Source organism: Peromyscus californicus, unplaced genomic scaffold (assembly GCF_007827085.1).
Source record: "Peromyscus californicus insignis strain IS unplaced genomic scaffold, ASM782708v3 Scaffold_10__1_contigs__length_136768540, whole genome shotgun sequence".
NCBI classification, from domain to species: domain Eukaryota; kingdom Metazoa; phylum Chordata; class Mammalia; order Rodentia; family Cricetidae; genus Peromyscus; species Peromyscus californicus.
This window is the reverse complement of record NW_026294391.1, coordinates 38935653-38961152: the sequence shown is the minus strand read 5'-3', so window position 1 is coordinate 38961152 and position 25500 is coordinate 38935653. Positions and strand designations below refer to the sequence as shown.

At 36.0% G+C, this 25500-nt stretch overlaps 1 protein-coding gene across 1 annotated transcript; it reads right to left on the bottom strand.

Annotated features, from left to right (window-relative positions):
• Positions 1–599: 599 nt before the first annotated feature.
• Tmem47 (transmembrane protein 47) lies at positions 600–24776 on the bottom strand. Its single transcript, XM_052731586.1, has 3 exons — positions 24203–24776; positions 11313–11453; positions 600–3960 (listed from the first exon to the last, which is right to left on the bottom strand). The coding sequence occupies exons 1-3, from the start codon at positions 24426–24428 to the stop codon at positions 3782–3784; spliced, it is 546 nt and encodes a 181-aa protein (XP_052587546.1). The 5' UTR covers positions 24429–24776; the 3' UTR covers positions 600–3781.
• Between the last annotated feature and the right edge of the window lie 724 nt (positions 24777–25500).

Below are 25500 nucleotides of genomic sequence, written 5' to 3'. Positions count from 1 at the left end.
CTCACTTGTAGAAGACAGGAAGGATCATAGATGAGAATATATGAAAAAAAAATTTAAACTGTATTTTTGGGGCTGAGGGTGTAACTTCATGGTAACATGCTTGTCTAGCTTGTATAGGGGTCCCAAGACCCAACCATAGCACAGCAAAAATACACACATATACATACATATCCATAGCATAGTGAAAAATAAAACATATATATATATATATGTGTGTGTGTGTGTGTGTATATATGTGTGTGTGTGTGTGTGTGTGTGTGTGTGTGTGTGTGCGCACGCGCACATGCATGCGCGCGCACATACACACAAACACACCCATGAAATTCAAAAAGAAGACCATTTGGGAAGAGGGAGTGGGACCTATGATAGGAGAAAGAAATGTGAAAATATAGTCCAAGTGATGTTGCTGCACAAAATGTCTGTGCTATCATTTGCTTTGTACAACAAATAAACATTAATGACTTCAAAATAAAACTATAAATGTGTTCCATTATGCTGGGTTTTCTATATATTTTAAAGTAGAAAATGAACCAAAGATATGCAATTTAGAAATTTTGTCTAAAGGGCTTATGAAGAAGAGAAGACATCAAATGAGAGCATTGTCAGTGAGATCACTTTTATTTTTATTTGATCACATAGATAACTTCAGGACAACTACAAAAATCATGAAATGAAGAACTGATCATGGGACTGCACACTCAAGAATCACTGGAGTGAAAAAAAGGTTTCACCAGCTGACTGTTAAGAAACAAAAAAGAACCAGGATGCTATAAATTCAAAATTATGTAGTACACATGTCAGATATTTAAAAATAATAAATACAGAACAGTAAGAGAGAAACTAATAGCATAAAACAGTATGGAGTACATTTTATTTTTTATTTTCTTTAAGACAGATGAAATTTCTAGGCACAGTTTTAGGCAATAAGGAGGACACAGAGGCATAGGTTAGTGTGCGCTGCTCTGTACAAAAATACAGTCTGAATAAATTACATTGCTAGCCATACAATTAGACAATCACTTACCAGTCAGTTCACTGCATGTTTAATAATATACAGGTACATGCTAATCCATATATATCATTTATATTTCAAACACATAAGTCTCTCTATATTTGTCTTTAAAATTTACATGTTGACCTTACAAAAAGCTAAATACTTGTGCAAGAAATCTGAATAACTAGCCCTGCTGAGTACTTTTATGAAATCTCTCTCTGTGTATATTATCTCTCTAAGATAAACCATGGGTTCATGATTAACAATTCTGCTTAAGAAATTACCAAACAAACCTAAAGCTACAAAGACATGATGCTAGTATAGCTGAAATTGTCACTTATGTTTATTCTGATAGACACAATACTGCTTTGGACGAAAAACAATTTTCTGTTAAGATTTGTTAGCAATGTAAAAGTTCCAAATATTAGTGATGGTAAAAATATGGTGTAGGGCTTGTTAAAATTACAGAAGGAATCTACTTTTCAGTAGACTATAAATATGTGTGCTTCAATCTGTATGTAATCTGTCACATTTTGGCTTGTCACATGGATAGAAAATGCCACCTCAATAATACTCTAGATATGATACTGGTCCAATTGCAAATTGTATCCTCCAACAAGCCTCATTGATGCCAGCACCACAGTACTGATCTTCCATTATTTAAGAATAAAGAGATCATCTCACAAAAGTCCATGGTCAGTAGCAGAAATCCCTATCCAAATATCACATTCTTCATACTGTTCTGACAATATGCAATGAAGTTTATAAGGAACTCTGCCCCAGATTTTATGTTAAGAAAGCTATTTCAAAATATCCTATAATACGAATACCTTTCTGAAAAATTTCAAATCAGTTACTTATGATTCTTGATAAAAATACAATGAGGTTTGATTGCTAAGACGAATTTCATAACTTTTGTTTATCACTACTAAAACAAAAATGAGTTAGGTATTCATATTTACTTTGTGATTCCACAGAAAATTCACAATTGGTTTTGGCATTTGAATAAAATCCTTTGGGGGGCAGGGAAAGGCTATTGTTTTGGCAACCATTCTTAAGCTGAAAGCAGAAGTTTGCTCTGGGAGGCTAAGCAAATTATTAAATACCATTGACATGGTCCTGTTCTTATTGGATTATATAACATATTAGCAAATAGGTACATTTTAAAGTTTTTTCCCCCAATGTTTCTTTCTTCAAGAGGGTCACATGAGAGCATACTCGTTTTAGTGTCTTTGTTAACAAAAATAATCATTTACTACTTTCATATCAGAATTGTATATTTTATATAAAAATAGGTTTATACTTAAACTATCCAGATTTGTATAATAAACAAAATGAACACAAGTTTGCAGTAGGAGATTAATTGCAAACTTTTCTTCTATTGTTGATATTTTCTTCCCTCGGAACAGTCAGTGAATGATTTCCCTAACATAAATTCATCATACTTGTGTGCACAAATCAGTTAGCCCATCAGTTAACATCAGAGGACCAGGTGACAACCAAATAAATTCTACTCGTCCACTGAGACATTTTGACATTTATAGAAATCTATCACTATTGCTTTCTTTTAAAATGAAGACATTTAAAATACTTGCAAAAATAGCAGCCTTGTATTTCAATGAATTTTACACAAAGTGATCATCCTAATTCCTACTTTCTTTTGAACTACAGTGCTTATAAAAGAATCATTAAATTTCAGATTAACAGCATTTCAATTTTTCTTCTTAGGCAATTCTATTAACACCTTCCAGTGACTCAGTAGAGAACATAGAGCAAAAGCTTTAAGGTATATGAACTTTTGAATGGTAATTAACTGTGAATACCAATCTAAGCCTCTTAATGCATACAAGGTTAGTGTTCAAATTACTTCACTAGAGCAAGTATTGAATATATGCATGATAGGTACATGTATGTGGAGGATTAATGAACAACTTATTATCATTTATACTAATGACTCATGGTCTAGAAAAATAAGCTTGTTACATATGCACAACTGTTTGCTGCAAATTTTGGTAAATAATTTAAAGGGAACAAAAGCAACTCATCTACGTTTCTTTCTGATTGCCTCAGGGGAAAGCAGATACTCTCATTTTGCCCCATTTGAGAGGAGGCTGAGGCACAATTTCTTAACCGCATAATGAAAAACACATGTCTCCAAACTTTGACTTCCTTATTAGAAAACTATAACTTGCCATTAACAAGAACATCCTTAAAGGCAGAATTAACCAGTTATATCTACGATTATCATTTGGTTCCCAAAAGGCAGTTTTGCTTTCAAAAGCTCACTCAAGCAAGCAACCAATAACCAATGTAGTCACTGTGTGGTATAAACAGGTGATAGGGGCTCCAACAGTAGAACTTTTGTCAGAGCAAAGGAACTTTTAAATGTTGCTTATGCCAGCTGCTCCCCTGCAGGCAATATGAGATTCTGGCAATTTTCATTCCAACTAGCTTCTCACAATGGTTGCTGTTATACAGACCCTTCACTTGTCAAGAAAAATGGCATGAGCATATTGGTAGTTTACAGCATGTGCCTACATCTAATCAGCTCTCTTAATTTGTGCAGCTCCCTAAAATGGATATAAAAGCTGGTTATGATGCTGACAGCCAAAAGGCAAAGGATATTAAATCAACTGAGCAAACTGCTTGATGTTCCACAACTGTTTTAGAAAATAGACATTAATCTTTTTTGTTGGATGGTTGGTTTCTCTCTTAGTGTGTGTGTGTGTGTGTGTGTGTGTGTGTGTGTGTGTGTGTGTGTGTGTGTGTGTGTTTTGACACTTGGTTTTAGTAGTAGTCTTCGTAGTTCTTAGGGTTCAAGCAATAAAGGATGGCACCCCCAAATGAAAATATAGTTGCGCCCCAGGCCAGGCCATAACCCCAATTGAACTCGTGGTAAATTTTCAAGCTCACAGTTTCAATGAACTTGATTGGGTAAAGGACCAGGCTGCAGACCTGCAGAACAACTGAAAAAAAAAAAAAACAAATAAAATTATGTTATTTACAGCAAATAAAACAGCATACATATAAATGTAAATTCATGAGTTAATTTTTAATAAAATAAGTATAAAAGCCAAAAAATTAAAGCATTGCTAATTCTAAACGTTATCCTTTAAATATTAACAACTTTTTCTTTCATTTTTTTTTTCACTTATCTACTCTGACAATTGCTATTAGCAATTAATGAAATTAGTAAAATACAGCAATTCATTAAAATACAAAGTAGTGATTCTTGCTTTCATTGTACATTGCAAACACATGTACAATTATTACTACTGACAAATAGCAGCACTGTTTATACTAAACTGTTTCATACCAAATCTATAAGGAGCACACAATAGTGACATCAATGCAGACTTAAACCTTCACTGTTTTTTTTTCTATACTTAAGGAACTGAAGAATTCAGCAGTTTTAGTGAATATTCTGGGCAACCTATATTTGAAACTGTACCTTTGTTCACAACCATCTGACTCACCCCAATATTTCAGGAAGATTTATTGTGATGCTTTTGCATCTATTACTCTAATTAGAAAATATTTTCACCTTTTCCCTCCCACTCAGCCTACACCTCTCATCTTTAAAAGAGACTCAAAAGTCATCTTTATCAGAAAGCTGCAATTAATTATACCTTTTCTATTAGATCTTACCCATATTTGCATATATATTTCCCACTGGCTTTCAAAAAGAATTAAGTCAATGAAGGAAAGAGGAATAATGATCCAGAAAGACATAGGCCAAGAAGACTACTAGAGCAGAGACAAAATGTAGATATTAGTTCCTAGTTAGCTCTTGGTTTTAACTCAGGAATGAAGGGGAAATGTGGTGAGTCATGTTTAATAAAATAAAAAAAATGAATTAATCAGGAAGGGAAGGAAGGGGAAGGCTTGTTTTATCCATCTAAAATTACAGTGGCATATATCCTATGGGTACTTTTATATGAAAGTTACTACACTGGATTACACAGGAGATGAAGTCACCCATTTAAAATTCATAATTTCCTATTGGGTCAACTATTATATAATTTCTATTTTATTTAAATTAATTTAATTAGAATGTATGGGGCTAAACTTGCCACATTTGCCTGCTATGGCAGCTTTAACACTCAAGAAAGGTGATTTTTTTCCTTAAAAAATCTAGGTAGAGATATACATAAAAGGAGCTTAAAATTACTCAAACAGGGGGAGCTGGAGAGATAGCTCAGAGATTAAGAACACTGGCTGCTCTTCCAGAGGTCCCGAGTTCAATTCCCAGCAACCACGTAGTGGCTCACAGCCATCTGTAATGAGATCTGGTGCCCTCTTCTGGCCTGCAGGCACACATGCAGGCAGAACATTGTATACACAATAAATAAATAAATGTTTAAAAAAATTACTCAAACAGTCATGCTCATTCAGTTATACACTACCCACATCATAATGGCAGAGGTATAGTTACAAAAAAAAAACAATATCCTAATGCCAAAAGTATTTGTTTTCTGGACATTTGAAAAAGTTAAAGTTTGACATATGAAACAAAATTTTTGTTAAACATGATTATTGTTTAGCTCATATTAAAAATACTATAAATTCTAGCAGTTCAGGAACAAAAAATTACACAAATACAACAAACTTTGGTATAGTGTATATATGCATATAGTTTTGATATTTTATTAAACTTAAAAAGAACAAAAGGATTTCAGAATTTAAGATCTATCCTCACTTGTTCTCAGAATCTGTAAAGGGTCACATTACTGATATGATTAACTCTCTTAGCAAGTCTACATGGCAATCATCTATCTTTGGCATAAAACTGATGAAGTGGCACATGGTTCCTCAAAACCATACATTTCTTTAACAATGACAAGAGAGTAAAGACTTTATCTGGATCCAAGTAGAATTCCAAAGGTGATTGCCTGGTAGCTCAATGCTACTCTGGGCTTGCATCTATTTGCCATTCTTCTACATTACTACAAAGAGTAGATAAACAGGAAAAAGGAAAATCTCTTGACACCAAAAATAGAAACCACATCTTTTTGGTTTAAAGTTTTAGATCATAGTTAAGCCTCTGCCAATAGCAAAATTATATAACTTCACTTCATCTATTTCTAACCACATATGTCCATTAATAAAAAAAAATTGGTCAGCTTTCTTCCTTGCTGAAGGAAAGGGAATTCTCTTGTTTTAATGTCATAAAACTAATGAATCAATTATCACTACTCATGTATAAAGACAAACATTAGTTACTGTGCAGGGCTTTCTCTCCCTTTTAAAGGCTTGCCTTCTTAGACTTTTATACTCTCTTCACTAAATCATGGATAAAGTATTCAGGATATGATTAAAATAGTGATGTAAGTTACATATGTTATTTAATTTATCTGATAAATTACTCCGTTCAATGAATATTTGAATGTTTCTGAGTTATACAGTTTTAGGCATTATTGATAATAACAGAAACAAAGCTGCTATTCTTATGTTTAGGCAGTCTATCAGTAAGTGCATACCAACTAAAAATATGGCCACTGTAGTGCATGCCTATGAACCCAGCCAGCACTGGGAAACTGAGGCAGAAGAATCATGTACTAGAGGCCAGACTGGGCTACACAGACACATTCTGCCTCAAAACCACCAAGTCACCAATCAATAAACTGTATAACACCAAATACTACTAAGATCCAAGAAGGACCAGAAAAAGAATTCAGAGCTGCTTTTAAGATTCACAAAGGAAATCAGATGCTTCTGGGAAGGTGATAGGAACATAGATATGAATGAGTCCTGAATGGAAGTTCAGGTCAACATAACAAGAAGAAAAATGCCAAAGGAAGGAAGTGTTAAATTCCTGATGAGAAATGTGCCTCTGGAACAAGGAAGATGACAATGCTGTTGTCCTGGTTCAGAGAGCAAAGAGGGTAAAACCCAAACCAAATAAACCAAACAAAACTCAGTACAAAACCATCACACATCAGTTCCTGGCTAGGTCTTAACCTGAAGACCACAGTTGGGGTTTTGGTTTCCATTCTAAGTGACAGGCAGTTGTTAGAGAAATTTGAGCAGAGAAATAACAACCAACTTGAATTAATTAAAAAGGTAACCATCCAGTCTCTAGGGTAAGGTGTTAACATAGGCTACTTTAAAGGTTCATTTCAATGTGTTTCATTTAGCAAAATCTGAATCTCCATGGTATAATGTAATGACATAATTTCCTGCTACAAGGCAAGTGAATATACAACTCCATTAAGGGTTCAGTGGCATGATGAAAAATTACCCTAAAATGATATAGCCCTCTGAATTGTGTCATTCTTTCTGGAACCACAGAGAAAGTTGCATGCAATAGAAAAACTGAGAAAAAATAAAAACCAAATAAATGTTTTTTTTTCCATTTACTACAATAATATAGCAAAAGCAAAATGCCTCCTTGCTTTACAGAAATTTCTGCAAGAGGGTGTAGTATAGCATCATGCTATATTTATATCTTACTACCAATCAATGAAATATAATATAAATATAACGGAAATGTGATATTCTGTACCCTCCATTAGATACAGTACCGGGAAAGTTGTGAAGCATTTCAGAATTTGAAGACAATCTGGAATTTACTTCGTTTTTTAAAAAAGATGCAATGAAAATGAAATTGTGTGGCTAGAAACACAAGAGGAACTTAAAGCTACTAATTTCTGTGCATATTTGATTTTTTGTTTTATCTTCTTGCTTAGATTTGAGATAAGGTTCCTATATAGGCCAAATTAGTCTTAAAGTTCTATCAATCCTCCTGCCTCAGCAGAGAAAGATCTTAAACATATGATCCTCATACCTCTGCCTCCTAAGTGCTGGTATTATAGACATGAAACATAATATCTGGCTTCCAGTTTTAAACAGGCGTTTGTCAAAAAATTCATGTCAGCCATGTAGTACAAGTCAGTTTGTGGTCTTTATGACATTTCAAGCTTCTGACTTCCTTTAAGTATTATTCCTGAAACTGCATTTACAGGATAGATCCACCTGCAATAAAGTTGATAAGTAAATTCAAAACCAAGGTAGTTTCTGCCCTGCTATTCTGGATGTGATAGGTAACCTGTAAGATGATTCAGGAATTTTAGTCTTTTACGTCAGATTGATGCACTGAATTGAAATCCTGGCTCTCCAGTATAGCAGTTGGGTCATAGGGCATCTTTTATCAGTCATATAAAGATGATTTCTTGAGTATCCATGGGTTCCTGGCATAGAACTGTGTAGAATATTTTCTAAGTGGAAGTGGTATGTCTGTTTTGAATACAGGTACTGCCCATCTCCGCAAAAGAAATGTTTCTTTCAATAGATCTCATTGTCTATATGAACGAACACAGACACTACTTGGTGGCACAAGACTTATTGATATTTGGAGAGGAAAACATTTTGTTAAGAGAAATTATTACTATTTTCACAAATGCCAATACAAATGTAAAGGAAATGCTACCAGTTACAGATATGCATTTATAAAATCACGGAAATGAATTACAAGTGAAGTAAGTCAACTGCTTCAATACATTAGTTTCAATTATGGAGACTTTCTAAGTTTTTCAATCATAAATCCAGATTAATAATTGATTACTATAAGCAATGAACACACTTTCCAAAAATCAATCAAATGTAATGATTTAATTTCTTTCCATGGTATTTTACATATAAACAAGATGTTTAATCTTGTTTATATAAAAAGCCAACATTAAATTAATGGTTATTTCAAAATAAGTTTCAGTAATCAATGCCAAAAAAAGAGTATAATTAAATCTGAGGGCATGTACATTTTAAATTATAGCAATCAGTATAACGCTCACTCTAGGCCTCAATGCATGCTGTAACACTATATGTATCTTGCTACAGAGTTTCCATTCATCATTTTTTCATTTACTAATATATGATACCTAAAGCTAAATCAAAAACTTTATTCTGGGCAAACCTATTACCAATATTTTTTTTATAATCAGTATTTATTTTCATCAATATTTCTATACTTGGAAAAAAATTTTAAGCAGAAAACTGGAAACTCCTAGTTAGTTTTCTACAAATGTCTAGATGGTGCCAGCAATGGACTTCTTTACAGAGTTTTCACTTACCATGATACAGTGAGTCAAAGGCTAAATGGAATGGTGTTCACAATAACATGGAATATTAAAAAAAATAACGAGTATATCTGTATGCCATCCTACAATAAGAAATGTCTATTATTCCAAAAATGGCTTGTAACAATTCCAGTTTTAAAGCCTCTCATATCCATGAGGTACAATTTATCAAAAAAGGATTCAACTTATTATCTCATTGTTATGTTCTTAAGTCTTGGCTTCAAAGACAAACAAACTCATACTTCAATTAAAGCATCTACATTTTTTCATTCTAAAAAAGAAAAAGACCCAATGGTAAACCAATGAAACAAGAAATAAGCTAGCAAACAGTGATGAATATCAAGGGTGTTTTTTATTTGGTACTGTATCATTCCCAATTTAGGCTCTCATTACAAATGGCAGCAATAGTGTAATAATACTGTGATATAAACACTTCAAAATATATTCTCAAGTCATGCTTTGTAGTCTGCTAAAAAGTTTTGTGGTGATACTTTGACCAATTTTAGAGCTGTCTTAAAACAATATTTAGTCCATAACAGACATCCCAGAAATAGTTGAATCGATGAATGAGGAACTCAGTAGTGAATGAACCACTTGTTTAAGATTCATTGTCTTCTAGTCCCAGCTATGCCAGTAATTACTTGATCTTGATTAGATCACTTAAATAAGTAAATTAGACATATTTCTAAATTTCTGTTCAGCCCTTTGAATTTTCTTTTATTTGTTTTTTTGTTTTGTTTTGTTTGGTTTGGTTGGTTGGTTTGGTTTGATTTCTGGTTTTTTGAGACAAGGTTTCTCTGTGTAGATCAGGCTGTCCTGGAACTCGCTCTTTAGTGCAGTCTGGCCTCAAACTCACAGATATCCACCTGTCTCTATCTCCTTGGCACTAAGATAAAAGGCCTGCACCACCATTGCTTGGCTCGTACTTTATGCCTACATTTTGATCTTTGTTATAAGATGAACACAAGCAGCCAGGCAGTGGTGGCACATGCCTTTAATCCCAGCACTCGGGAGGCAGAGGCAGGCAGATCTCTGTGAGTTCAAGGCCAGCCTGGTCTACAGACCGAGATCCAGGCTAAAGGCACAAAGCTACACAGAGAAACCCTGTCTCGAAAAACCAAAAAAAAAAAAAAAAAAGATGAACACAAGCAGCAGGGGGCAGTAGAACACTTTGGGTTTTGTAGTTTTAGCTCACACTACCCTTTAAATCCTGAGAAATTTGATCTATTCCGATTTTTAACTAGCTTTTAAAACTCCATCTAACAGCCTAGATGGTTCTGTCAGTATCTTCATTATTGACAGTCACAGGGGCTTATTTTACAGACTTCAAATCAGATATGACTGACAAGGAAAATTGAAGATACCACAAGAATATTTCGGTTAAGAGTCAAAATGAATAATATATTCAAGCATATTCTTATAACTGAAAATCAAAGCTCACATCATGTAATGAACTGGGCTTGTAATAGTCTACAAGTTCATGAGTGCCCCCCCCACACACACACTTTTTTTTAAACACAGCTGTTGGTCTTTTGTTTACTCTTTTTGATATTTCGATTTAAAATGTGCTTCACAGAATAACGGTTGTCATATTAATAGACATCCAACTGCCCTCATATAATTAACTTCTTTGATGGTTCACATTAACTGTCATAATTTTTCCAAAACATGTATGCCTTTAGGAGTACACTTTTTGAAAATTCCCTTTTCTTGTTTCCTGTCAGACTTACTGCTACTGTCCTAAGATCACAAAGGAGGCTAGGAGTAAGGGTAGGGGACAATGGATGCTTAAAATAAAAACAAAACCAAAATGACAAAATACCAGACTTGATAAATCCATCTGCTACAATTTCTAAGGCAATAGGCCAGCATCCCTGTGGAGAAGGTGTTTTGCATTTGGGGTTTTTATTTTTGCAGTGCCATGAATTGAACCTAAACTCTAGTCCCTAGGGCCTCAAGTCATACTAGGCAAGCATTCTATGACAGATCTATATTTCTAGCCCGAGAAGTTTTATTTATTCATGCTTTAGCAAGAAGTTTAGAAGTTGCCACTGTTCTGTGAAATGCTTAACATGCTGAAAACCGGTAATATGATAATCCTTCAGCCAATTTACCTTAAAAATATAACAAATGCCTCTCAATTTTTATGTAAGTAGCAAACACATACTGATGCATGAGAGGGAAGAATGGTATAAAGGTTCATGAATCTTTAATGCTGGTTTGAATGTTATGAATACATTTACCTGCTGCAAAAAGCATGACAGCAACAGGTCTGTAGAAGCGCCTTCGAGATCCCACGCAGATCGAAATCAAGCCCACCAGGAATGCAACGAGAATGATGGCAGCACCGCCCAGGAGTAAAGCCAGAGTAGCAATCTGCCAATCTGGAAAGTGAAAAAGAAAAAAGCATGGCTTTTAAGCAATAAGGCTGCAAAAAATCAACAGAAGCCTGTTCAGCACCCTTCACTTTGATGCAGCTCAATGGAAGTGATTTAACTGCATGCTATGCATCTTTTGGGGTTTGAAATGCTTTGCTACAAAAATTAATATTAATGTCCTTTTTCAGAAATGGTTCCTGTGCTAAACTCAGCAGAGTTTTTAGGGCAGAGGTTTGCCACACTTCTTATATGGGCTCTACTAATGTTAAATCGAGCACCCCTTTCTATGACCTATTTATTTTCAATATTAACATTTAAATTTTTATTGAACTATAAAGTTAAAAATATTAACTATAGAAAATATGGATAAGTATATAACCATAATTCAGATATAGATTTTAGATATTGTCATCAGCAAGAAAATCACCCTTGTGCCCTTTCCCAGTCAATAACTATCCTACTCCTAGGGTAAATGACAAGATCCAGGGTCATGACCAACTTAGTTTGGTCTGTTCATAAATGATATGAACTATTTTGTATCTTTCTTTTAAGGCAGTAAAGATAATCTCATTATTATAAGTGACAATAAAACACACTTTTTAAATTCCTTTCCTTCTTGGAAAACTTTCCTTAGCCTCATAAAAGCTCTGAGCTTTAGTTTGCCTTCCTTCACTGTCAAAACAACTCCCTAGTTAATTCTTATCAGGAAGGTTTATTAATGGTTTATTTATTTCATTTCTGACTACTTGAGTCACCATCAACAAAATGGTTTCTGAAGTAAAGATAATTTCAGGGAGTCAGACTAGACTCTAAATGATTGCTCAGCCACCTTCTTCAATCAAGAACAAGTAAATCTATAATGACTATTTGGCATGCCTCTGATTCAGTCAACACTAAATCTCATTGATGACAATTTATCATTTCTTATAAGGATGTAGCAATGGTATGAAAGAAAGATGTTTGATTTTACAGTTAAGAAAAAGAAAGATGAATTTATTATAAAGTACATATAGATCAGGAAGCATCACATAAGGGATACTATAGCAATTGGCACACTTTGGTGGTGGTAATTTGAAGGAAATTCCCAGGATGCCTCTTCTGCTCCTCAGTTTAATGTATGCACAAGAAATGCAAATACATTTTAATCTATTGTTAAACTGCAATGAATTCTACTCAAAGTCCATAATCCATGACACTTTGATGATTCCTTCTGAAATTATCCTTCCAAAAAGCTTCTTGAGTGCTGAAGTATAAGAAAGGGTTAGCAGAGAAACCTTAAGATGTTCTTTTTGTATTTATACTTGAACAGTCTTTTCCACATTCTTGCCTCCAAAAAAGTTTTGGGTGATTGACTGGCTTTCAACTTGAACCTGCACAGCAATCAAGAAACAAATACATAAAACAGGTCCACACATCTGAAAATATAAACATGAATCACAAGAAAGTTCAGAGCATTTTTAATGCATCTATTTGTAACAAAGCCATATAACTTCAAACAAAAAGTATTATCTGGCTTTCAACTAGAAGTTAAAAGGATAGCCATATTATGGTATTTTTATTCCCAAACAGCATGTAGCTTTGAATTAAAAAGACAAAATAATGCTTGTACTTGGAAACCTCTAAATTACTTTGAAAAAGTTTATGCAGAGTATATTATTTGACATTAGAAACTCATAAGTTGAAACATCCCAATTTTAAAAAAATCAGTGTAATTACACCAAAGCTATTAATAGGGAACAAAGAAAAGAGTAAAATCCATCTATGCATTCACAGATCAGTGAAACACCTGGCATTTCAGCAGCTACACTGTGGATAATTTTAGTTGGATTACTACTTTTACAAAATGATTATCACTTTAAAAGAAGCCTTAGCTTTCTTTGAATAAAGAGCAACTAAAGAGCCACCTCCGTAAAAAATATCAATACAAACTTACAATAGATTGATTTTCCTGATAAGCTCTTCCATGCAACCAAATAAGCACAAAACGGCAGTTTTCACTTTCAACTCAAAATAAGGCAAGAAATAATCTTGGCCAGTATTGCCTACCTTTAATAGCCTCAAATATCCAAGTCATACATTTAGTTGCATTTTGTAAAGACGGACTAAGAAAAAAATTCAACACATTTTCAGATTCATACCCTCTTAACTGTGACATAGTGCTAATGCCGCCACAGACAACAAGTAAATGAACATATGCTAATAATAATAAATTACAAAAAACGATTTTGGTGGGACAGTCAGACGGCTTAGTAAGTAAAGGCACATACCAGGCCTGAGAAACTGAGTTCAATGCCTGGAACACATCTGGTGGAAAAAGACAATTGACTACACTAACACACTGACTACAAAAATGTGTATGTGCACACACACACACACACACACACACACACACACACACACACACACACGTAAAAACAATAAAGCCAAAAAAGGAGGGGGTAGGCTAGTGTTTACCATGTCCTAGACTATGCGCTATTTCATTTTCAAATGTTAAACATTTTTTTTTCTAGCAAAGGCTAATCAAACAACTGAAATCACATAATAATGTCAATGGGATGAATCTGTAATCCCAAGTGATACTCATCCAAATTTGCAAGGAAAAACAAAACAAATCCTAATTGCACATAAAGTTGAATTTTCTCAAACAATGATATTTCCTTTCACATAAAAAATAGAAAATGCAGTAGTAGATACAGGAAAATAAGTTATTAAAAGGAACTAGGAACTAAGAAAGGAACATCTTACAGGCCAGGAAATACATTAAAAGCAGATGAACAGAAGCAGTTCTGGGTTTTCTACTAAGTGCCCTATATTTATTTTTAGTGCTGGCTTTATAGCTAATGAAAAATATCTCTCTACACTCAAAGTCAACAAGGAGAGTCACCACCGTCATTGCTGTGATATTGCCATCCTTCTCTTTGGTTTGCAACCAGTTATAGCTCAAACAGAAAAACTGTTTTCTATTCCAAGAGGGACTAGAAATGGGCCCTGACTGTCACTTTCCTGGCCAGAACCTAGGGCTTGAAATGGAATATCAAGATTATATTCCTAGTAGAGAATGGCAAGTTTTAAATTATTTTCAGTACATTCATTTGGAAGAATTCACTCAGGCTGTTTGCCTAGGACCCAAACTTTACATTATTGCCCAGTTAATACTCAATTCACAAGCTAAAATGGTGGTTAGGAAGAGCTACTATAATCAAGGATGTTCAGTATGCTTTTCAGGGCTCTGTTTGGTCCTTTGGAGCTAAGAACAGGGCTTCTGCTTAGTGTCTCTACCTAGAATCCATGATTTAAGACTCAGGGCAAGGCTAAATGGTGATATTTAAGTCATGGACAAATAGTTAACATTTCCTTTTTCTCTTACTAAACATCACTATGAAATGGAGAATTTTTTTTTAAAGTAAATAAGATTTATATACTTGGGTCATTAAAGTAAAAGGCTAGGGTTTATAACATTTATTTCTCAACCAATCTAAAAATTGGATTTAGCACAAATGTACACAAAACACCTGAGTAATTTTAGAGTAATACACTAAAAAGTGACCAAAATACTTATTTCTACGTTAGTGGTATTTTAGTTAATGTTTACATGCCACAAAAATGCACTACCCCATATTCAATGTGTATAAGGTAAATTAAAATATCATAACATTTGTGGTTTTCAGGCCTAATTTTTTTTTTTAAAAAAGTCGTGTTTTACGTTTTCACTATCAGTTAATTTCTATATTAATCTTTGCTCTTTGACTTAATTGCCTCATGGTACTAATCAGATGCACTATAAAAATCTGAGATTATTCTTTTTTTCTTTTTAATCAATTCTGTAAATGATGATGTGATACTGTAGTAGAACAGTGAACATAAAAACCAGTCATGTTGAACATCAATGGCCTATGGCACTGATTTAAACACTGTAGTGCTCTGTTTAACATTAGGCCAGCTGATTGCAAATCTAAATTTGCTTTCCTAAAACCTGAGAGAACAGGTGGTAATCAATCTTGAGAAAATACTGGATGTTCTTAGTGTACAAAATTGGTGAGGGCTCATATGGGCAGATAACATACTTCGGATCTATAAACCAAACTGAAATATGGCTTCCATAGTACATGTTACATTCCCTCAAGAGCACATGGGCAAAAGTGACAAAGGAATGCAGTAGAGGCTTTGGAACTGAAACTAGGGAAGCCACAGCCTAAGACAACTGTGTACTTTTCCTAACAGAAACAAAAGTAAAAAATAAACAAACAAAAATGTACATGCACAAAGTATTTCCTTCCACAGTAACAGGATAAAAATCAGGAAACTCCTTATTATAAGATTATGTTCAATATTAACATGCAGGTCAGGAACTAAATTTGAGTCCTCTTTCAAGGTATTTTTACTCGCTAGCATCAGTCTCCATTATCTATAAATACATTAGTATTCTACAGAACTGTGCTGACATATTTTTAGCAGTGTAATACGTGAGACTGGTCAGAAGTTGCCAGTACATTATGAAAATTCTATAGCCTATGTTACAACTGACCAGCTGGAGAATTGTTTTCTCCCAGGGGAATTCATATTCAAAATTCATTAATGATTTCCAGGAAAGGAAAATCTTATTAAGAATACATTGTCTACTTTGAGCCAAGGTCAGGGAACTAAAAACAGCAGTGTCTAAAGCATTCTTTCTCAACTTATTTCCAAACCTTAACTTATCAAATACTGACAAATTTGTTTAACTTCCCATTCACAGTTTCTATGCTGAGATTAGTTCTACTATACATAAATCTTACTTCTTTCAGGAACTTAGGTACCATAAAAAGCAATAAAAAAAATGTACTTTTATTTTAAAATTCAAGTTCCACTATTTGGGTGAGTAGTATTTCTCTAAATGTATTATATGATTTATATTAATGTATTAATATAATGTGTTAATGTACTAATGTTTTATTCTTCCTTTTCTATAATTCTTGTTACAAACTAAAATACGGATTTTTAAAAACTTGTATAATCACAATCAAATTTGTTTGTCAGCCACTTCCATTTTCATCTTTAACTGCCCCAAGAAGAAGTTATATTAGTTAAAATGAAACCCATAACTTAAGTGAAAGTCACTCAAATTACCTAAAAAGGTGATTTTTACCTTACTCCTCATAAATTTTCCTCACATTCTCCATGATCTACCTAAATAAATTTGAGCACTTTCACTCATTCTTATCAAACAGCAACTAGTTCTTCTGACTAATTTTATTTCATTGTAGGACATATTTATAGCAAAACATTTCAGTTTAATTATTGATAACAACTTAGAAAACTAACTCATTACTGTGAATTCCTTTCTACCATTAGGAACTAAAAACACCAAGGTGATAAATTTAAGGGAAAAAAATCTCAGTTGCAGGTGAATTACTAGTGTTCAATCACGACAATTTTGTTCAAACCCTTTGGCTCTTTTTTGTTTGTTTGTTTGTTTTTTCATTTTGTTTTGGGGTTATTTTTCTTTGCTAGTTTTAAAAGAATAAACCTTTTTCTAAACAAAAAAACCTCTTGGCTGTTTCACATAGTTGTATATTAGAAAACTCAGTGGAAATGTAATTTAAAAGCTGAGTACTGTAACATATGGTGTTTCCTCTCAAATAAAACTGTTATATACAGTGCTTAGCAAAGAGTCTTGGTATTAAAGCATGTTTTAGCACTTACACAGAAAGCCAACATCATGCCAAATGACTGCTACATCTTCATGTGCTATATGAGGAAACTTTCACTGGCATTTGATGATGCTAGTAGCTAACACACATTGTTACTTCTCAATAATAACTACTGGGGGTATTTGTACAATGATGTGTTGGGTATGGTTAACTGAACGCTGTTTCTTTTCCATTGTTAAAAAAATTAAAAATTAAAAAGCCAAGATTGCAATTTAAAAACCCGAGTTTCTTTGAGAAAAGTAGAAAGCTGAAAACCCACAAGCGGAAGTGGGAGTGGGAGTAGGAATGGGTGGCCTTCTAGCCACTATAAGCTTTGAAAATAGGTATAGGACAGCTCATACCATTTAGAGAGTAGAAGGACAATCTTCAAATAGCCGCCCACATTAAATAATTTCCAGGTAAATATGAATCACAGAGGTGAGCTAATCCCTCAGACAGCTTTTTCTTTCACCCCTCCACTGCTTCATTTTCAGCATGCTGTAAACTTATTTCATTAACTTAAATCATATCATTTATTCCATCCATCACTTCATTCTCTCCACCTAGCACAAAATCGAGCACACAGACTTACCGGCTATGCTTAGATTAAGATCATATCTACCCCTTGCTATTGAACCACTGTCAATGAAGTTAACTTACTAGGGTTTTGTGAGAAGGTTCAAAGAAATGGAGAGAAGTCATTTCTATCTATCTGTAACATGGTAGTGCTAGGAATAGACCCTAGGTTTCATTCACAATAGACTATGGCAATGCTTTGGTGAATATTGGTTTAGAAATCTTAAATGTGACATTAAGAAATTTTCTTGTAAAAATTTAAATTTCAGGTTGAGTGCCTGTTTTGAAACAAATAATTATGAAATTTGGGAGATTTCATCATTTATTTTTCCTACATTATTTTTTTCTAATAAGAGATACACTTTAAACAAACAATGTAAATGTAAAGCTTGTGGCATTACATTCAAACAGCTCCTTAAATTATTACCTTAAACTTCACAACAGTTAATAATACCAAAAAATAAAAAAATAAAAAAAACTAAAATGTTTTCTTGGTTCTTTGGGAAACTGCAAACGTCTCTTATTCTTGTATATGTATGCATTTTATAAATGACGGTTTGTATGGCAAATATTACAATAGAATAGAAAATTGAGGATTTACTAGTTTCCCCCAATTCCATATAAGCTTAAGAGCAAAAGAGTCCCCTTCTCTAATTTCAAGAGATCTAATAATTTGAAAAGAATCATAGATTTATCTGTCACTGCCTTTGGCATGAAATATTTAAACCATTCCTAATGAGTTTCAACCTTGGTTATGTGAATTCTATATGTGCCTATCTAGTTACCCACCCATATTTGTAATTATGTTCTTATGCTCATTTCATCACACAAAGAAAAAATTATAAATTCTTATAAGTGACTAACTATTAAAGCCATGTATTGGCTAAGGGCAGTATTTATCCTAGCTAGGCATTATTTATGTATGGATTAGAAAAATCAAGTGCAAAAGCTACATATGTGGTTCTCTTTGTTCTTCAGAGCCAAAAAAAGTTTGTATAGATGTGCAACAAACTGTGTCAGATGGTATGCTTCATTGAAACGTGGAGTCTGACTCTCCCCTTAAATCTGAGCCGGTCATGCCACTCTGTGTAACCAATAGAATGTAATATGAGAGCTGGAAGACTTCCTAGCTAGTTCACAGAGAAGATAGCTCTCTTCAAATTCTCACTCTGTGGGTAACTAGTTTAATTATCTAGAGACACCATGCTAAAAAGACTACCTACAAGTATTCCGGACAGTGTTTTGGCCAAGACAAGTCTTCCAATCATTCCCACCAAAGTGTCAAACTCTTGAGTAAATGCATTTAGAAAAGAATCATGCAGTCCCAATATTCCAGTCCCTGACCATGAAAGTAATACTCAGCTACAACCACAGATATCAGCACCAGTGACAAGTTAGACTCATTATGTACTATCTGCATTCCTGACCTTCAGTGTTCCATAGCATGAATTTCTGGTGCTGTTTGTTTCCTGTAATTAGTAAAATGAGCAAATGTTCATCTCTATCACAGAGAGCCTAGTAAACTTAGAAAAGTCCATAATGTTCTCAATAACATTGCATGCTCAAAATTGTGACACTGGGAACAAGTGAGGTATCCAGCCTTTCAGTCCTGAAAAAAAAGTAGCTACTAAGATAAAAGCTCTCTGATCATGATCTACAAGAGGTTTTAATAAATGCTAGGTAACTCATATGAATATTTAAATCTGATATGAAAAAAATTACCTCATTGTCCAATGCAAAATCTTTTACTGCTTAAAAAGGAAAATTCCTCCCACCGAAAAATATTACTTTGAGTTTGCTTTTCTAAAGATAAAATATGAAAGAAAAAGATTGTTTCATATATTTAATCTTCATGACATGCCATCTGAGAAGGTTAAGTATGTTCTATGTACTTGCATGATTGGTGAGTGGCCAAGTTCAGATCAGAAGGAAGCTGAAGTCTCATGTAGTCTTCATAATAGTTCTTTGTTCTACTGCAAGATTATGTTATAACTTAGCATAGTTCCTAAAAAGCTTATTTTAGAGACTTATTTTGAAATATCTACAAATATTTTCATTGTTAGATCCTAAAAATACTGGCAATATCTTAGTTCTCTCTAAGCTGTCTTATGAATAAACAGAAATAAACAAAGTCCTGAAGAGAATTTCTTGTCAACAGGTGAGATCTTTTGCTTCAGAAAAGTTTTTGTTTTGTTAGTTACCTTGTGTTTTCTTGTTTTGCAGTGCCAGACTTTTTTTTAAATGTTTTCACACTCCTATCAAACCCCTTTGCTGCAAGAAGACTCCACTAAGGGATTCCCTGGGGATTGTAATCTTTTTACGAACAGAAGAATTCTATTTGACCACAAACCAAAATATCCTTTAAGGATTTGAAATTCAAGAACACATTACAAGGAAAAAAATCATCATGCAGACCTTGATTTAATTCATACCTGGTTTTCTTTGGTTTATTAGTTAAGAACGTTTGGGTGCTAACTAGTACTGGTACCTTTCCACCCATTAGTGCATTTGTCCTGGTGATGTTCTTTTAGAAGAAGCTGGAAGAGGGTACACTTGTAGTGATTACACAGCTTGTTATCTGTAAACATTCATCAGAGTTAAGGCTCCTCTGGGACCACCTAAACTTTCCAAGACCAAATCATATTGGGAGGTTTCCTGATGACATCCCATTTCCAAATTAAGGTGTAGTCTCAAAATATGCACAGCTGACATGGATCTGAACTCAGAATCACTGTATGTTAGATTTTCTAAGAATTGCAGGTGTTCGGGCAGTTCCATTTATCTTAAACTACACCAAATGAAGTTGTTAATAAATTGCTTTTAAAGGGAATTTTTATAGTAAAGTTAAAAAAAGGGATAAATGTACACATCTTAAAAGAACCTTCTGTCAACTGAAAATAATATTCACCTGTTTTAGCACACAGTGCCCTGTCATTTCAAAACTCCCAATGACTCATGTTACTAATGCAGCTATTCTTAGGGCAGCGCACCAATGATGTTAATAATATTCCTTGAAAAGGGTACTATTTAATCAAGTGTTTTGCCGATAGAAAAATGGATAAACACACCCTTGTTATAGTTCCAAATCACTGTCAGTTAAAAATGTTTATTGGGCCACCTATATGTCCTCTCTTTTTTTTGCTGAGTCAAAAATCAGACAATAAAAAGCCATCTGCTTCATAGGAAGTAGCTACAAATTAATTGTTTTGAACAGAAGCATAAAATCATCCTAAAATTACAAAACTTTGTAATGTGGAGTTTAGGGAACCTGTATTCTTTATTGTCTTGTAATTGCTATGGTTGTGAAACCCTAACTACTATATTCTAGGGAGAAAATGACCAAACTAAACAGGGAGCAGAGGTTAAAACATTATAAAAGCTTTGGATAACACTGAAGACTTATTAAAAGACTATCCAAAAAGTACTGGGAAAATCATTAGAAAAGAATTCTAGAGCCTGCAGTCTTGTGATTACTGCATATTCCAAAGTTCCCCAACCAATGACAACCAATTAGCAGTTTCCTCCTTTGTCTTCCTAAAAACATTACAAGTAAAGATGAATGCTAGTGTTGTCCCCCACATCTCAAATTCAGACTCCAGAGAAAAGCATTCTGGCTGAGTGACAACCAGATTACTGGTTCATACTAGAAGTGCTGACGCAACCTTCGATGTATGAGGACACCAGAGGCATGGCTCTGTTCTAGTTTAAAACCATAGAACCAGTTATAAACAGCAAAGAAGGCATATCTGGTAACAAAACTGAAATGCAATTTTAAAATAATGGCTTAGGGGAAAGTTTCAGTAGAAACTGGGCCCAAGTAGGAAATGCTGTCCTCAGAAGAAAAACATTCCTGAAATTTTCCTTCTTGAAATAAAACTTTGCCTCTTCAAAGGCAGTTTTAATTGTAATTAAGACGAAGATTTTTAATTAAACCCTGAAGATCCTGGGGAAGGACCTTCAGTAAAACTATCCTTGTTGTTTTCCCCAAAGTGTTTCCAGAGAGAATGAAGTGGATCTCTTAAAATATTCCGACACACATTTTCCTTCTATCCCTCTGCTACTTGCCACAACAAACAGACCGAATAAGCTGCCTGCCCCTGGAACAGGCAATAACAGCATTCCTGGGCTGATCCTAGTGTCCCTCTTTGTCTCAAAACACTGGGAGATCGAAGTTTCAAGTCCATATAACATATTTAAGAGCACATTTTCTAAGTGAGAACAGCAATTTTCTGTATTTTAGCCCCTTCCCTTCACAACTTTTCTGCTATAACACAAGTCACAAACTTGTTTTACAGAACTTCTAACAAAACCATCTGTACTTGTAACCTATCTTGTTATCTTTAAGGGGACACAAAAACATTTTTTAAGCAAAATGAAGCTAAATTGGATTTAAGGAACCCAAACTGAAGGGCATGAAGGCAGAAAAAAGGCGCGTGTGGTGGGGGGCTGCGCAGAAAGTGTCCCTGCCTTTGATTTCCCCTTTTCACAGTCCTATGGACACCATATTTGCATTAAGCTTATGCCTACTTCTTTCTTTGTCCAGCTAAGGTCTTCTTTCTTTTCTTCTCTTTCTTTTTTCCTTTCATTCTCTCTCTCTCTCTCTCTCTCTCTCTCTCTCTCTCTCTCTCTCTCTCTCTCTCTCTCTCTCTCTCTCTCTCTCTCTCTCTCTCTCCTTTCTTTTTTGTCCAGCTACAAATTTCTTTGTGGCTAAAATCAATGAGTATGGAGGCAATTAAGGAAAGATTAGCAAACAAACTGGGGCTGCCTTCACTCCATTCCCCACATTCCAGGCCAAGGGAAAAGGATAACAGCCTGAAGAGCAAATGGGAGCTGAAGCTGGTTTTTCCAACCTATCTGAAAAGTCTTTGTGCAATCAGAGGGCTATTATTTCAGGAGACACAGAGAAGGGGGCAAAAGATTCACGTTGCTAAGGAGACCTGCTGAAGCTGGCATTCCTACATAAATTTCCATTTCTATTGAAGGTGGAAAAGAAAAGATATTTTTTTCCAAAGTTTATTTGCATCCCCTGGTTACCAAAGAAAGGCATTTTACCGATTTATTTTATCTTTAGTTGTAAACAACTAATCCTGAAAGAATTAAAAGACCTAAGTGTTGACCTCCTGCTGCTAGCCAGTCCCCTTCACTATGAATCAACCAACAAAGAAACCCTTCAATAGGAATTCTGAGGTAACAGCAAAGAAAAAGCCTTTGTAAACACAAAATTAAATTTCTGGAAGGAATTTAACCAAGTGAACTAATCTTTCTTATAACAAAAAAGAAAGACAAAGAAAAGTCGGGGGTTTTTGTGCTATTTCAACTTCATTGGAACTTGAAACGTTTCCAGTAAAGCTTTATAAATAGTCTCAGAGACGACATGAAACTGTCAAAAATGAATTTAATGAGTTTCTCAGGTCAGTGTGGGGTGTGTGTGTGTGTGTGTGTGTGTGTGTGTGTGTGTGTGTGTGTGTGCGCGTGCGCGCGCACACACACGCGCGCGCCCATGCATGAGCGCGCACACCAGCATAGAAAACCATCAGCAGAGACTTCCTTTTACACACACTCCTTAATCTCTGCACACACCAGTAGCTGAAGAATCAGAATTTGAGATGGCATAGTTTGCAGTAAGAAAATGGAAGTTGGCAAAATCCTACTAAGAATAACTGGAATGCTGGGAAGGGGAAAAAACAAAAACAACAACAAAAAACAAAAAACTGGAGGGTCATGAAGTGAATGAAGCCATAAAGTTCCTTTGGAGCTAGTAGTAGCCACAAAGGCTACTACCTACTCTACCCCTCTCCCATCTTCATGCAATTTTCACCGCTTGCTGAATAAAGCACAACTTTCCAAGCAACTGTGAGTAACTAGCTCATGAAGAAAGGGACAGGAAGAGAGGGGAGTTTCTTACTGCGGGAGTGAAAGAAAGGCAAGTCAAAAGCAACAACGGTATCGCCAAAAAAGGAAAGGAAATTCATCAGTCTCTCCAGGCTCTCGGTATCCTTCCCCAAAATTTAAAGGGGGGTAAAAGTGAAAATTCATTTGGGAAAACCCAGATAAAGTGAAATAGAACAGAGAAATGTGGGCCGAGAGGAAAACTTAAGCAAATCTTTTCTTACAGTATTGGGAAAGGAGGGGAACAGAGAGGAGAACCCACACATCTTGAATTTGGGGCGTTTTGCCTGTTTCTTTTTAACGGGGGTGTGGAAGGCGATGCATCTTTTTCACAGCCACATGGTTCTCGCCTTCAATGATAACAGTTACCCAAAATAGCATACGTGTTACTCCAAAGCAGGAGAGACCGGCAAGAGAAAAGGAGAGGGCGTGGGAGGTCTCCGGAGTCTTAGCGACTCCTTCGAGAAAGGGGAACATGCAGGGGCTGCCTGGAGCCTGAGGGTCTGATTAGAGGAGGGGAGGGAGGAGGGAGGGAGAAGGGAGGGGAGGAAGGAGGTGGATCGGAGAGGCGGTGGCAGCAGAGGAGCGCTGGGCGGCAGGGGCGCGGCGCGGGGGCCTCACCGCTGCCGAGTGTAGACTCGCAGTGCCAGATGTCCAGGTTGGCGGGCTTCCGACAGGACTCCCATAGGGACAGGTAGTACTGGTGGTCCGCGGTGACCCAGGCCGGGCTCAGCACGGCTCCCAGATCCAGACACAGTGCCAGAAAGATGCACACGAGCCCGACCAGCTTGAGCGGGGTCAGCACCGACACGCGCACCTCTTCCATGCCGCTGCCCGCTGAAGCCATGCCCGGGCGCCGCTGCCGCCCTCCCCGACGCAGGCGAGGACGCCAGGAGTGTCCAAAGAGCCCGAAGCCGAAACTCCAGACCAGAGAAACGCCGGTACACCGCGCCGGGGACTCGACCCTTGCGGCTCTGTTCCGCACGCCTAGAGGCCAACAGGACTCGCCTAGCTGGGATGGCTGGCCCGAGGAAAGTCGTGGGCAGCCAGCAACGATAGCTAATGCACAGTGGCCCTTCGAGGAGCAGTCTGCCAGTGCCCGCGCCCGCGCCCGCTCCTCCCTGGCGCGGCTAGGCTGACTCCGCCCCGGCCCCGCCCTAGGCTGCAGGAGGCGGCGCCCTGCAAGAGAGGCGGAGGATCCGCGCCCAGACTGGGGAAGGCTCTGGTTTCTGGCGCCTGGACCCTTAGCCGGCTGGCCACTGTGAACAGCAATTCTCTGCTACCAGCCCGACCACGCTTGCTCCAGGGTCCCTCCCTGGGGGATGTCTCTGAGTCACGTGGCTTTTCTTTTCGTAAAAAGCAGGTTTTGACCCTTTTTTTCTAGAAGGCGTCTGATGTGGATTCCTAGGCTTCCTAGCCTGTGGCGCTTGGTAAAAGAATGGGTCCCCACTCAGCGACGGTATACCCTCTTCCCAGCCAATTCACATCCAGAATGATGTTATGGAAGGAGGAGAAAAGTAACTGGAAATTCTTTACACTCTCCAAATTCAGAAAGAGCCCAGGAGCCACCCTTCTATTCCCCCCCTCCCTTGCAGCTCCTTATTAAGTCAGTTCTCCTCAAGCTGACTGCAGCCTCTGCTCTCCCTCTGAAGGGCAAGTGGGAGATAAAATGGAAATGAGAGATTTCACAAAATGTAAAGCAAGCCCTATTTGCATCTCTGCTGTTCTGTCCGTTGTACTTTGACTAAAATTCCTAATTTACTCAGCACTGTGTTCGGCTAGATCTGAATCCCTACCTTGGTATTAATCTTTCCTTGTTCCTCAGTAAGCTCTACTACAAGGGCCTGAGATAGGAAAAAGTGGTGTATCATTCCTGAATGGGAAACTAATGCATCTACATAGATTTTTCAGGAAACTGA

Bases quoted from the DNA above. Each gene is read 5' to 3' on its own strand.
- Tmem47 (XM_052731586.1), bottom strand. From the start codon at position 24,428: ATGGCTTCAGCGGGCAGCGGCATGGAAGAGGTGCGCGTGTCGGTGCTG. The intron at 11,454-24,202 runs GTGAGGCCCCCG...TTCACTTTCCAG, and splicing joins CGAGTCTACACTCGGCAGCG to ATTGGCAGATTGCTACTCTG. The intron at 3,961-11,312 runs GTAAATGTATTC...TTTTTTTTTCAG, and splicing joins TGTCATGCTTTTTGCAGCAG to TTGTTCTGCAGGTCTGCAGC.